Source organism: Paralichthys olivaceus, chromosome 14 (assembly GCF_024713975.1).
Source record: "Paralichthys olivaceus isolate ysfri-2021 chromosome 14, ASM2471397v2, whole genome shotgun sequence".
Lineage (NCBI taxonomy): Eukaryota > Metazoa > Chordata > Actinopteri > Pleuronectiformes > Paralichthyidae > Paralichthys > Paralichthys olivaceus.
Genome location: NC_091106.1, coordinates 11098919 through 11114230, shown reverse-complemented (window position 1 = coordinate 11114230; position 15312 = coordinate 11098919). Strand labels below are relative to the sequence as shown.

At 38.6% G+C, this 15312-nt stretch overlaps 1 protein-coding gene across 2 annotated transcripts in view; it reads right to left on the bottom strand.

Annotated features, from left to right (window-relative positions):
• wdr27 (WD repeat domain 27) overlaps positions 1-15154 on the bottom strand; it is a 33985-nt gene extending 18831 nt beyond the window's left edge. The window contains exons 1-19 of one of the 2 annotated variants that reach the window (XM_069538885.1): positions 14761-15154; positions 14142-14307; positions 13723-13847; positions 13379-13492; positions 13196-13247; positions 12850-12920; positions 12597-12711; positions 12375-12477; positions 10672-10763; positions 10195-10259; positions 9549-9661; positions 8537-8610; positions 4788-4857; positions 4298-4366; positions 4108-4211; positions 3466-3555; positions 2751-2872; positions 980-1113; positions 341-438 (exon numbers count right to left, since the gene is read on the bottom strand). In XM_069538885.1, the coding sequence (XP_069394986.1) occupies positions 341-438; positions 980-1113; positions 2751-2872; positions 3466-3555; positions 4108-4211; positions 4298-4366; positions 4788-4857; positions 8537-8610; positions 9549-9661; positions 10195-10259; positions 10672-10763; positions 12375-12477; positions 12597-12711; positions 12850-12920; positions 13196-13247; positions 13379-13492; positions 13723-13847; positions 14142-14307; positions 14761-14901 (1918 nt within the window). In that variant the 5' untranslated portion in view covers positions 14902-15154. The remainder of the gene's footprint in view (positions 1-340; positions 439-979; positions 1114-2750; positions 2873-3465; positions 3556-4107; positions 4212-4297; positions 4367-4787; positions 4858-8536; positions 8611-9548; positions 9662-10194; positions 10260-10671; positions 10764-12374; positions 12478-12596; positions 12712-12849; positions 12921-13195; positions 13248-13378; positions 13493-13722; positions 13848-14141; positions 14308-14760) is intronic. The other variant, XM_069538886.1, reaches the window with a different exon arrangement.
• Between the last annotated feature and the right edge of the window lie 158 nt (positions 15155-15312).

The following is a 15312-nucleotide window of genomic DNA, read 5'->3' as shown; positions in this document are numbered from 1 at the left end:
TCTCACTCATCCAGACACAGCCCAATTCAGTGGATTTATTGGAAAATAAATACATTGTAAACCCTAACAAGGGGCAGGAATGTAGACATTCCTGAAAAATTAAAGACGGCTAAATGATTTACAGGTAAACATCAGCAGTGGAAGGCCAGAGGCAACATGTAAAGGCTTTCTAAAGCACAGACAGATTGCTGTGGTTGACGTGGAAGCGGTCCAACCAGATGCTTCGAGTAAAACTACGGAAGGCATAGGTTCTCTCTGCCCTCCCCAGCATCAACGCAATCCAGACACCAACACTTCTCGTAAGATGAACAACAACAACAACAACAAGCAAAAAGGATACAAGAGAGGAAATCGTTGACAGCAGACAAGGCTGTGATGTCTGTTGATGATGCCGTTGTAAAGCGCTTGACCAATTTGACGGCACTCCGCTGCTGATATCTAGAAGAAAAGGATAAAAACCCAAAAATCTGAATTTTAAGATAATCTCTCCACACACCAATCACTCTAGATATTTGTCTGAGCAGTACAACTGAAGGAGAGAAGTAGGAGGCACTGTTGTTTTAACTGACTGATGACAATCTTTATCAAGCCATATCCAATAACCAATAAAGCAGTTTTAAATCAGAAAGCAAACTGTATTACCAACTCGCTACTGTATGTCTCTGCCAATCTTTAAGCTGCAGTTTACATCCATCTCTGTCTAGACTCAAATGATACATGCAGTGAAGAATTCCAGGAATTTAATCATAATCATTAAATTTCAGAGTTATTTGAGTTACTGCAGACGTTTTAAGGACACAGGGATCTTGAGCATTGACCTACAAATTCTTATCAGTTTATTCTTGAGTCACAATGAATGTTTTTTAATTTGAAATAATCTACTCAAGGAGAATGGGCTGTATGGATGGACAATCTGACAAACAAACCAAAGCTATATATGCTAAACTGTTCTGTCTATGCAGTAACCACATGGAATTACCTCTTGATGTCATCGTGTGTGGTGTCCACATCATACAGGTACAAGTACAGAGAGGGTCCTGATGCAAAAAGCAGAAATTTGTCGAGGTAGTAAAACCGAGCACCTCTTATGGGTTTGGAGAATGAGCTGCTACCCTGAAAGAGAGAGGACACAATTTGAAAGATAACTTAATTCAAGAAGAAGGATCATTAATTAGAATATATTTTATTAGTGTTTAGCTCTAACTCCATATTGCTTAATGGTGATTTGTGAAAGCAATAAAAAGCTGTATTATAGAGCACCGTATGTTTTTTAATGGATCTAAATGATACATGCAGCAGTCTCAGTTGTAGAGTAGTATTCTGCACACACTGCCTGTGTCTGTGCCGTCCCCTTAAACCTTAACTTGCAAGCATTAATGTTAGATCATTTAATCTGAATTAATGTTTGCTTTATTCAGTTATTTGAGACTCTATTATGCAACAGGCAACTTTTGTCTATTCACAGTCCATACAGAAGAGGAAAAGATAATCTGTGACAAAAAAGGAGGTTAACTAAGAAAGAGACGTCCTCATAATGGCACAGTTAGTCTGTCAAGGTAAAACTAACAGATGGGTTGTCCTGTCAGATGTTTTGCAACAAATATTTCACTCTGTCCAGGTTTAGAGTTTCACCTCTCACCAAAAATCTGAAATCTTGAGACTACCGATCATAAGAAATCTGAAGGACTACAATGTTGTTTAGTTTTTTTCTTTCTGGAGATTGGGGTGAGCCAGAATTTTTTGTAATTCTGGCTCACCCCGGCATCACTCTTGTCCCTGAAAAGACTTGCACTTGTTGCCAGGTTGTTTCACAAGAACACCAAGCAGTCAAAAAGCTGCAGGCCGGGTGAGGCTCAAAACAATCTCGCTGAGTGTGATGGTTAGCATCAGCGACTGGGACACCGTTGTTTTCACAGACCGTTGTTTTCACATGTCTTGGGAAAGTTGACACATTTCGGACTGTCCTATTAAAAGCCAGTCAAGTGAGGAGGGTCTGCGTATGATCAGACTTTTGGATGTTTCAAGTCCACAGATGCTTTGAATGAAAAGTCTCTATGTTTTAGCCAAGAAACACACCATCTTTCACCTCTGTTAATTTGGCTTTCCTGTTTTTAATTCCGTGAGGATGCTCTATTAGAGAAAGAAAAAGTGAGTTGAGCAAGCTTTATGTCATAATGTCAGAGATACTGGGTCTCAATTATCCTGGGGCACCACACCACCATATTTAACCACAGGCTGCAGCCTCTCCTTCACCCTCGATCTTTTAGTAGCAGTATATAACTTAATCACAGATCATAAAAATGGGACGTTTTACTTTGAAAGCCGAAACATTGTCGATACAGTAGCAACTGCAGTTTCACTGACATTCAAGTATGGAATAATTGCCTCATTTACAAAACTGCAATTACAGAAAAAAAAAACCCTTCCAGCAATCACAGCTGTCTTCGAAGACAAGCGTGAGAGTGAAAATTGCATTTGGCATGTGTCTGTAGTTATTTAGTTTTACTTCTGAACCAATATGAGTATTTAGACCTTCAGAGGGAGGACATTTTTAAAATATGAGGTCACTCTGACTGGTCCTCATTTCACTGTTTTCATGGTTTGGATTTGGGCTTAGAATAAGAAGTGAAAGTTTCATTAAGGCTCAAGGTAAAACCTGTAATAGTGACTGTTAAGATTAGGGTGACAGAGAGTAAAAACACAATATATATTATATACCTGTTCAAGTTTGAGTAAGTGAATTCTTTTACCATGATAATGGCAGGTTCTGTGCTGCCATCGGCCCAGATTCGAAGTGACCGGTCCTCTGACGCACTCAACCAGCACTGTCTGCTGAGGCTCCAGCTAACACTGCTCACTGGTTTATCATGGCCTGCACGCAGAGACACAGGGTCGAATTGAACTTGGAGAAATAGTGTGTGACTTCATCATTGACTTTTATGGTGCTGCTCAGTATCAGTGTAAAAAGAAGAGGACCACAATGACCCACTGATCACCTCGACTTCTGTCCTTCTATCTCTGCCGCCCCCTTGTGGAGACTGTGTTTCTGTTGCACTCAATCCTTCTAGTTTTAAACAGATGCTCGATGTTATGCGTGGATATCAGGTTCAACCATAGTTTATCGGTGTCTGTTGGGGCAATGATGGATTAGATATTGTCTAAAATTGTGATCAGTTCAATCCTTGTGGGTCTTGGAAGACAATGTACCCTTCTTTATATCACCTTGGATTTACTGTCAAACAAAAACAGAGACACTAAGTTCTTGCTTTGGAATAAAACTATCTGTTAAATGAAAACTCTTTATCTACAGTTTTGATAGTGATAAGCTGACTAACTCAATATTTGGATTTTTCTGGAGTCTGTAATCATAATTTCACAGCTGGCAGAAACACTGAGGTGACTCGGGTATAAACTGTGTACGCCTGAGGTTTGTAAGGTGTGAATACTCGTGTTCGCTTCATGCACCTGTGAAGACAGCTGGATTGCCGGTAAGGGATGACTTGTACAGTAACACTGAGCTGTCGCCAAGACCACACAGGATGTGTTTTCCATCACCTAGGGGAAACAGAATTGTTTTATTAGGACATTTCTGTGAATAGCTGAGATATTATATCACCAAAAATAGAAATGTCATTTTTAAACATCATGCAGAGATGTGTTTTGCATGAAACAAGAACATTAATCCTAAAATAAAATGTTTTTTGCCAATCATAGCTTATAAATGACTGTTGTATCTGTGCAGGATATAACTGTTTGTCTGTTTTTCTCAGAAATACTTGAAGCTTCCCCTGCTGCTTAAGTATTGTAAATTGAAGCTATGCAATTAGAATAAATCTAAAATGCTTCCATGTTGTAAAATACTGGAAGTAGTTCAGACTTTACAAAGATTATCCATCAGGTCATCTGTATTACCAACCTACATGTGCTCTTTAAAATATCAGATACCACTCATATTTCTTTTTCATATTACTACTTTGCTCTAAGAGTTAAATTTATCTTTACTCAACTTTGATTTGAAATATTTAAGAGAGAGGGAATGCCCATTTAAATATATCATGATAATATGTTGTACACATGGGAGGTGTGGCAGCATCAACATTGTCTCACCTGAATAGTGAAGGCAGTTGACTGGTTTGTCAGTGATGGTGAGATGACTGTGTGGAATCGTGGGTGCTGCCTTGTCTGCTGGATAATCTCTGAGAAGTAATCCTCTAAATGATGAAAAACTTTTAGTCTTTAAATCAAAAATAACATTTTAAAACTCTCAGTATTGTATTTTTAATGATGTAGAACTTACGTATTTTTTTTAGCCGTCTTAGAGGAAGGATTCTTCTGAATATTTGTTTTGGGTGAGAACATATGATTTCTGAAAACCAAAAAAACATTTTCATCTGATGTTTCATATATCAGTTTATTTGATTTTGATTTTAAAGGTCTGGAGGGGTGGCTGTGTGTGTGTGTGTGTGTGTGTGTGTGTGTGTGTGTGTGTGTGTGTGTGGTTGAGGAAACTGACTGCAAAGATTGTGTCTCTGTAAACAGACCCTGATCAAAAGCTCTTGCTCACTGAGGCTGAAATAGCTAAAAAGGGTTTATGGGTGACAGCAGTTAAGTAGTTGATGTTTATCAAGTCAACACAATGAACAAGTGCCCCCTTAACAAATGAAAAAGGAAAACAAGGTTCAATTCATCCTTTAAATTAAAAAAAATATGTTTAACCCTCATTCAATTCGAGATAAATCAATAAACGGTAATTTGATTTTCTATGAAGCAACAAGTTAATAACCGACCGTGGGGCAGTGGTGTATCCAGATGACTTCACTTTAGTGTGGAAAACCAGAGGCTGCTCCTTTGTTCCTCCTTTGTGGAAATATATGACAAAGAAAGATAAAAGATAGGAGACAGAATCCCATTTAAGAGTCTGCAGATGTCAGGAATGAGCAGTCAAACAATATCACTCAGTATCATGGACTCCTGTGGATCATTTTCCATAATAAGAATGGAAGTAGTCATTATACAGTCGTGCCTTTTCATGAATTAAACTATAGGAAAAGAAGATATAATACGAGTGACCATTCTGTGCTGTGAGGATTAGGTGCATCAGCCACGAACTGTGGGACGGTTCATTCTGCTCCCTGTTCACTGTCAGTGCCTTTACTATATTACAATGAGCTCACTTTTTCCACAGCCATTAAAATGTGTGAGGCTTTCCAAAAACTGCTCTCCTGTCAAACACGAGTGGCAATTTAAGACTTAAATTGCATCAGAGAAAAATATACTGCTTTGGTTTTCAGGCTTTACCACAACTCAACACTAGTTTATCATATATGGCAGAGATTAACCTGTGAAGATGGGATTAATCAATTACATTAATAAATAAATGACTATAAACTACAACTAAATATGGACAAGTTAACTGTGTGGTAAATATCTTTACAACAACACAACAAGCATTTGACAGTAAAAGCCAGCAACACACAAACCACACGTTAGCAGTTTTAATGTTAACAGCTGAACAGGTTCACCTGAGTGTGAATCATTCACAAAGTGTTTTAGTATTTAATACACAACTCATTGTTAGCCAGGTCCAAACACAATAATGAAATTTAATACAAGCGAACCCATCTAAATCAAAAGGAAAGCACATCTGGATCTGTTCAAACTACTCCTATGTGAGAAAGATTTTCATCTTTGATGAGCAGCACCAATGTTCTCTGGTTTTGGCTGGAATCATATTTTTTTGTGAAATCTCAGAACAATCAGTCCGTTCCCATTTCCTTGGATTTTGAATTGAAATTTGAGCTTCACAGGCACATTTTGTCTCTATCTGTTGTCTGTTAAACAGTAAACTACTGTTGCTACTATGTGTTGTTGCTTTTACATCAGAAATATTCTTCTCGTCTTCCTCAGTTCAACTTAATTTGTTGTTTCATGAAGAATTCTTCATTGTATCAGAGCAAATGTATACGGTTTTGTGAACCTTAACTCGGGTCAAAGTGGTACTGTGTATCGTCTCAATCGGCACAGACAGTTTTAAATCCAAAGGGATCGAAACCTCTTGTGCCACTGGTTGTGCAGCACCTTCATCCATTGTCTCGTGTGAGATTATAGGTGCTGGAAGTAGCTTTTGATCCAGAACAGATTACAAAATTAAGCATTTGAGGCCAGAAAACGAATTACCTGGCGATGCAATCACTTGACGTTACTTAACAGCCCTATTGACCCCCTGTTGATATATAATGGTCATTTAGTTTTATGGGGCAGTAAAATCCTCATCATTTATGCTGACTTTACTTGAGACGCTATTTGAAACAAAGTGAGAGTTTCCAACAAATTTCCAAGTCGGATCACATCTGCATAAAATCACGGCAGTTTGCTGAGTGCTCCTATTAACAGCACTCATTATGTCACACTCAGCATAGGCTGTCCTCGCCATTATGGCAAATTGAGTCTCATAATATAGAAACTCTTTAATTCAGCTTTACACATTAGGATGTCAAGCATCTGATGCAACACGGTTTTGTCTGCAGTCAATGGGCCTTCATGCTGTGTTCAGGTCTGTGTCTGAAAACCATGAGTGGTTATTTGGCTGTTTGGACTGACAACTCATAAAAAAATCTATCACTACCTTAGATTATGTAATTTTAAGAGGTGACAGTGGTTCGTTTTATAGCTTGCGCTGCCTATATTAGAAGGGAAAAGGCTCAGGGGTTTATGCTGAAATAAACCACTAACTTGTCCTCGGTCAGAGACGGGGAGACGGCAAAACTCAGACCTCCGTCTGAGTCAGCTGATGGAATGTGGTCCAAGAAAACGACTAAATAACTCAAGCTTTTAAAAAAGTACAAACCATAGCAAGTTTATATAACTCTAAGGTATTATTCTGAGAGTAACCAGAGTGTGTGGTGTGAGGTATTGACTCATTGACCTGTGTAAAGTGGGGCACTTTGTAAGAGGAGGAGCAAGAAGTAAAAAGGTATTTGAAGTATGGTAACTAAGGACATACAGCAGAAATTATACAGCACTTGGAGAATATACTGGCGAGCCGGAGAACATAGTCGAACTTAACAAAAAGGTACCGTAGTTGCTATAAAGCAGTGACGCTAGTTACTGGAACACTGGTTAAAAGCTTGAGACACATGTGAAATCTGTGTAAAGGAGGTTAAGAAATTGGTTTGCTGTCATTTTTGTGTTTAGGATTTTTTTTGCACAGGACAAAATCACGGCTCAGTGATGCACTGAATAGTGTATTAACAGAATCAGTGGTTCTATGGAGTAATTGCAGGTTGCAACCTAGAGTTTGCTGGCTCTCTAAACTGTGTCCTGCAAACACATTTCCCCTGGGTGCCAGAATTTGTAGAACACACATCCATATTCAAATTTTGTAAAAGTGATGTGATGAAGATGAGGTGGGTTTGTGACAAGAGACATTGATTAAGACACTAACAGTTGCCTCTGCAGGGACCATTTTAAACTTCATTGAGACAACTGGGATTTACATATACATACATTTGCTGACAGCCCATCCAACAACTTCATCCAGCTATGCAACAGGATTCAGGCATCCCACGTCCGACTGGTGACATCATTCAAAAAGTATAATAGCACCTGATTATTATCATTTGGATAAGCCACCAGCTTCACTTTACATAATATATGTTGTGACACGACAACAGATATGTTATCTGCACTCGCAACTCTTTTCACAAAGCTCCTTCAGACTTGTGTCAGACTTACAATGGAAGAACATTTTCCTTTCCAGGAGTCACAGAGGTTTATGGTGTAATTTGTATATAATTCCGCAGATATCCTTAAGAATACACGAGGTGAAAAGGCAGCACAGTGAGTAGCAGCAGTCTGTAAATGTTTGTGGTATTTGGTCTGACATTTCAGTCACGCAGCACTCCTAGACTCCCGTGAAGATGTCCTACATATTGAGGCTCTGGCAGCCCCCTCTCCTCCAGCTGTGGGGAATCCAGCTTTAATACTGGCTTTCTCAGAACGAACTCTGTGAGTGCAACATGTAAACCTCAGTATAGAATACGTCTCCAGCAGAATAGTTTCAAGCTGCCAGACTCTAATGATACACCAAGGAACCGCAAATACTCTCACTTTACGTAGGAATCCACTACTGCAAGGAGCAACCTTTCAAAAAAAAGGAACCAATTGGGGATTTTCCCCGTGTAAATGGGTTGTTCTATAATTCCAAGTACCTGCCTACGTGGCAAATAAAAACTGAAAAAGCAATCTAAGTATGAATGTCAACACAATGCAAAAGATTTAATCTTGTCCATTCTCAGTATTTACAGATAATGAGGAGGTTCTCAGAAGCTTTTGTAACAGGCAAAGAGACTTCCTATAAACCTACAATAAATGCAAATTAAAAAAGAAATAATCTGCGGCAAAGAAAAACAATGAGCCAGTCATACAAAATGGGTCATAGTTTTAAACCCACAGTCAGCAGCTCCCTTTTTTATTGTACAAGCATTAGTATAAGCGAGAGGTAAGTGAGTGCTGCGACGACAACAGGGATGCTGACCTTTCTTTTTAGGATGACTGGGTTCCTTCTTCTTAAACTGAGCGTTCAGAGGAGATTCAGGCAGCGACGGAGAGCTGAAACAAGGGAGGGGGGAAACAGGGGGAAAGAGTGACTGGAAATGAAGGAGCAGAGCACTTTTTCCACCGTTATGGATTATTAGTCCGTCTAATTCTCAGTACCGTGATATTGTTGACTCATGAAAAACCAGATGGCGGGAATGGCTGTAATAGGCCGAGTTAATATGGAAATGTCAGAGTCAGAGGGAGTCACAGGCAAGAGGCCAACTGAAAAACAGGCCACTCTCATTTGTCTAACTGCTGCTGGTGAATTCAGGTGACCAATGTCTGAGAGGACGTAAATAAATTCTATAACTACTGAACGAGCTTCAGCTCATAAATGACAAATACGTTAAAGCAGAAACACACAAAACGTTTATTGGTGCTGCTGGATTTTTGCTCAATAATCATTTACAGAGATTGAATTGATTGATTAATTTCATTCCTTCCCCCAGAGCACAATGTTTGGCATTTATATAATGTTGTTATTGTGAGAGTAATAAGTATGATTTTCTAGATTAAGGAGTGCATCCAGCATGGACAGCTTTATTTAATCTCATGTGGATTTAAAAGCTTACACATGTAAAAAAAAATGTTTATATGTTAAATTGTTCACCGAGCAGAGCAGTTCCAGGCTGGAAACAAACGAGTATGTGAGCTACAGAGAAGCAGTTGTTTTCTCTCATTTCTGTCTTTTGTGGACTGTAATACTGCCACGGAGTACACAAATATAAGAATAACAGATTATTATTTGGAGTTCAAATAGCTGAGATAGCATATTAGTATTTTTAGAAGCCTATTTGTATACAAGGTTTGGCCAAAGGATTTTTGAGCAAGATACTGACTTTTATTTTAGTCTCTATAGTTTGAAGAAAGCAAACAAAAAGACAGTCTTTACTTTCAGGGTCACCATACTTTAGCATCGACAGATATTTGCCTTCAATTTCCAGGTTTACCTCGGAAACACTGACAAGACTTCGCCATGAGTCCAGATCATCTCCAGGTCACAAAGATTTAACTCCAACAAGGCCACACTTGGAGTGAACAACGAGGTCACTAGGAACACCATCTGTATGACAAAGAATTCCAGAATGGATTAATCTAGAAAAACTATTGTATAAATTATTTTTTAAAAAGAAACATACTGAAAAAAAACTGTTTACGACCAATAAGGAAAAACAAGGACAACACTAAGTCAGGGTTTTACGATGTACTATAACATATAATTGCTTCTGTGTAGGAACAGAAATACATCAATTTCCTCCAGGAAACAAACCACAGTCATATCTTGTAAAGATGTCTTTATTTGGGTTGTGAAAACCTTAAAAGCTTAATTGCAGTGTTGTAAAAATGCCAAAGTTAAGCGCAGGAGCACCTTAATGAAAAATTAATGAGAAATAAAATGAAGAAAATTCTACATACATCAAGTTACTAAATAGGGAATGATTTTGGTTTTTTAAATAAATTCAGTAGTCATTTCTATGTTACATTCATCATCATAAATTGAAAAGATTTACTGGGAAAAGAGATGGACCAGTGTAATGATAGAGGTCAGTAAAATGTCTTCATCTGGTTTATCAAGATATTATTAGCATGACTCACAGAGTTATTCCGTCCTGGAGAGATTGACCACGACCTTGCCATTGTGATGCTCAGGTTGGGGTAATCTAAAATAATGAGCAAATTAGTTTTGTTGCATTCAAATACCAGTTCATATCAGGTTAAGCTCGTTATGCAAAAAACTGACATCAAATATCATTGGGACATTTAATGTGAGCCGTCATTATAAACATATCATTGCAAGACATAAATATTTCAATAATTTCTCCTTAACACTTATAATGTTGAGTTTTTGTTGACACTGTCACTGAAAATGTGTTATCTAAGGTAGCATTGACAACTTTGAGATATTTCTAGGTACCAAAATTAGAGAGTGGAGGTTATGCATCCTAAAAAAGAATGTCAAAAGTTTTTCTTTCGGAATGATAAAGACGATTTCTGTAAAAGTGATGGTGCACTAAATTAGCAGAAATACTTGATGCAATGATACATATCATTGTCACATTACTACCAGCTTACCTTTGAAATACAGCACTGTTAGGAGTTCTGAAGTAGCCAGATCTACCACAAAAAGGCCATCAGAGCTTCCGATACACAAACAGCTGTTGTCCCTGCAAGGCCACACACAGAAACATATGGTAAAAACTTTGTTTAAGGATTTCCCCTAAAAAGCACTTTTACACAGGGAAACACAATGAAACTTGAAATGAAAGTGGTATGGTATGCACACCATAGGACTGAAGGGTTTTTATTTAAGTTTCCATTGATTTAATGTAGACTAAACTATGCACACCCTGCAAGATGGAAACTGCAACCACACAGAGAAGAAAGGAGAGGAATTTGAGTCTGATGGATGGTTTTTATCCACCTCCTGCACTGAGCTACATGCTGGGGTTACGCTGTTGAGGGGAATATGATGAATATGTTATGTTAGCCAAGTTTTACATTTTAGTAAATCATGATGTTCATGCTGAGCTTGTGCTTCTTTAAAAAATGGTGACAACTATAGCCATTATGTGGGCAAGTTTTATGTGATCACTGCATCGCACTATGTTTCTGTGTGCCGAGGCATCTTTTTTGAGTCTACGACTGGGGGGGCACTAAAGTCAAAGTTCTACACGTGGAGGTTTTAATATGGACCTGTGAGTGAAAGTTTGACAAATGTTTGGATGACAAAGAAACTGAGCATCAAAACCATTTTAATATTGAATTATATCCAAACTATCCCTTTGAAACTCTTTAACATTGTATGTGGATGGGAGACAAACATTGTCTCCCAGTAGTACATTGCTCTGAATAAAAGCATCTGCCAAATGAGAACATGTAAATGTCATGCAAACATTGAAACAGGCAAATTCCGTGGGGTGCGAAGCTAATAACCCTTGGTGTGTGTAAGGTTACCCATGTGCACGAGCAGTGGTTGCAGACCTCATGCGATTAATTAATTTTATTTCAAAGTCTTCTTGGTCGACAGTAAATATTATGATAATGATGATGACGGATAATGCTCTGGCGTCATGTGCTTTGCGGAGAGCAATGAGGAAGGAAAGTCTGTCTCATTCAAATGGTTCACAAAATACACACAGTTACGTCTGTCACTTTTTTAAGTGCCTGCTTCCTGTTATAACAAGTGTTTTAACAGCCTGAAACTGTTTATGCTACGAGGCTGCAAAGTTTCCTGCGATGAGTGAAGGTTTCTCTGATGTTTTCTGTGACTGTGTGGACACGTGCAGCAATTAGCCAATAACTATGTGGCTTTTTAGTTCAAGAATTTTTCCACACTTTGTGACAGTATGAGATCTCTAGAGCTTTAATGGAAGAAATGTGCTGCTATTTGTTGTTTTTTGTCAAGAAGACTGTTTAATTTGCTTTTCTAATATTTTCCTGAATCACATACAATTGTTATCTTGTGGAAATAAGAACTGAACGGAGGCCAAGACCATGGTCACAGCACTGACAGTTTCATGTCTTCCACTTTAACATTCCTTAGCAGAAATGAAGTAAAACTGAACTTCCTCATGATAAGGTCCACTAATAAGGTGCATTGACGAAGGTTGGGCCCTTGAGACTGAGACTGGGCACTATGCTGACAGTATGAACTCCACTTTGGAAATTATGAGTCCCTCATAAGTAAATCAGGAAGCCACAAAAAGCAGATTCTTGGATCAAGGACACATATCTGACACTGATGAGTTGTCAATAAATGTTAAGTGTTTTCTTACTTTTTCTGTTCGTTACCAGTGACAGTGAATGAATTACATGAAGCCATTTTGAGGACTGGTTTTGCAGTTTCCACATTATCTCCAGCTGATTGCTCTGCACCCCCTGGAAGAAAATGTATAAAAAGTAGCATTGAAAATCAGTAAAATTGTATAGGTAGCTAGAGAGAAGCATAGACTCTGCTTGATGAATTTCTTCTACTACTCTGACTTTCTTAAATTCACCTGCTGGATGTCTCACAGTCTCTTGGTGCGTGTGATGTCTTTTTTCCATCTTCTGAAGATCCATTTTGGTCACCAGGTGACACTTGTGGTCGTCTTTGAGGGAAAAGCTCCAAACCTAAATCCAACAGATACAAATTTGTTTTATTGTATACTGTAGCTTGTTGTGTTTCTGTCTCTGGTGGTGATTTTGAGCTGTGGGTTTGTGAGTGTGTGTGTGTGTGTGTGTGTGTGTTGGTGTGTTTCAGTCACTTACCTGTCCATCAGTTGAACCAGTGATAATCTGCCTCGTCTCCTCTAAGAAGAATGCACTGAGCAGAGGAGAGGCTGTAGAATAGACAGATTTTTTTAGATATGACATTTTTACCCATTCTGCTAGGATTGGCCGTAGTCATGACAAAAAACATGCCGTTTAAAAAATGAAGGTCGATCTTACAAGTTTTAAATAGTTAAAGATAAGCCTTGTCACATACATTTGGATACTGTACAATAGCAAATTTCCAATTTTAAATCCCTCAAGTACTGTAGTTTCTACTGTACAAATTAAAGGCCGTATTGTATGATGCTCACGGATATATTAAAACAAAATAACCATATCGTACCTGAAAGCACAAAAGACTGGTAGCAAACAGTTCCAGTTCTTAAATCCCACACCTACAGGAAGAGTACTTCATGGTTATTACAATTCAATTACAGTGAGCAATATACAATATACAAATTAACATCATTACTAAAACAAATGTGATACATTTGTATTCTATGATGTAAGAATCTTATGTGAGTACGTTAAAAGTGCGGTCTTCTGATGTTGTGATGAGAATGTCTTTATTCCAAGGACAAAACTCTGCTGATGTTGCAGGTCCCAGGTGGCCAGTCAAGGTTGAAATAACTTCATTTCTCTGGTGAGAAAGAAGAAGATAAAGTAAATACAACTGATGGATAATGACACATCAAACTGAATCAATATCACACAATCACAGTAAAGTACAGATTTTGTGTCAGTTTTTAGCGTCACATCTGTATATGAGCAATAGAAAATACAATACTTAGCTGACCCAAGAGCTCAAATGTATCCAGTACCTGATAGTGTTCACTGAGGGAAACTGTGAAACTGTGCATCATCTTGTACCTTTGAGTTGAGGATATACACAATGGCTCCTGAACATGCAGCCACTCGTTCATCAGAGAAACAGAAGGAAAGATGGACGACTTCCCCCAGTAAAGTCCCGATTACTACTCCAGCTGCAAGTTTACCTGCAAACCAATTCATTCTGATTAATTTTAACAAGCAAAATAACCTCATGGCCATAATAGACATGTGGTAATATTTCACTAGATGGCAGGCTTGCTAATATTTTCTCAGGAAATTGATATAGCTCCACAACTAAAAAGGAAATTTAAATAGTGTGGAATTATAATGAGGATTAGGATGATGAGGATTTGGCATTTTGGCAAATACATGATTTTTGGCACATCCTGTATGGTTTAATATGAAGAATATAAACAACACAAAATTAAACAAAAGCAACAGATAAACTATTCCCTTACCTTCCTTCACTCTCTTCTGGCAGAGCTCCACATCCCAGACGATGATATAATCGGCAGAGGCAGAGCAGAGGAGAACGGGTCGGCTTCCTTTTCCAAAAGCCATGGCGCCTATCTCACCATGGTGCCCAGTAAGCAGCAGGGGCTGCGGATAAACAACCAGACTCCACTAAAACACACAGTACATTAGAACAAATTCATGCTGTCTGTGTCTATGTGTCTGTGGCTCCTTGTGTCAACAAGTACTACCAAACAAAGCTGGAGGCCACACAAGACTCTGATTACAATTAAACACATACAACAAGGAAGTATGTACTCACCCAACCTTGAAAAAAAATATACAAATAAGATATAAAGTAAAGTATGACAATATATATTTTAAGATGATTTCTTTTTTCAATATTACAAGATTGTGGCCACTTGTGTAACTATTTAAAATGTTTAGTTGAGCTCTATATGGCATTTTAAATGAATACTCTAACAGCATGAGAATAATAAATCTGTACATTTACAGAAGTATGGGTGACAGTGGTAGTTGACTCTTGATCAACCTGTAGTGGAGCTAGCTGATCAATAGCATTCTTACTAAAACCACTGATGCACACTGTTAATTCGGACAAACCTTCATCTCAGTGTCTGTATGACTGTAAACCAGCATGTCCTTGTTGTGCACTGGTATCCCACAGTAACAGTGACAACATGCGAGCTGCCTGTGTGTTCTGAGTCCATCACAAGTCAAACTGAGCTTTTCGACCAGCATCATTAGCTTCTCTGCGAACCCCCCACACCGCCCTGTGTGTCGTGTGAAGCCGCCACCGAGCAAGACGCTGGCTCCGCCACATTAAACGAGGCCTAACTCGACTCTGAGCATCAGTTGATTAAGTTTTAAAGTAGTTGAATTGAAGTTAAAGCTGCAGTTTGTCGGGTTAGCTGCTGACATGAGGAGCTTTGCTCTATGCAGAAGTTTCAGGTGCTTCAGGTTGCTAGGACACCGCATCAGCTTCTTCTACGTTAGATCGTCTATGACGGAGCGACGTCCCGCGCACGAGCGAAAACAATAGCCGCGTTTAAGGTAAACATGTGCTGCCCGTAAACATCACATCACGCGCTATAAAAGCATATTTTACTCTTAAAAACTATCAACAGTGAAGTTATGTGACGCGAGCAACACGTG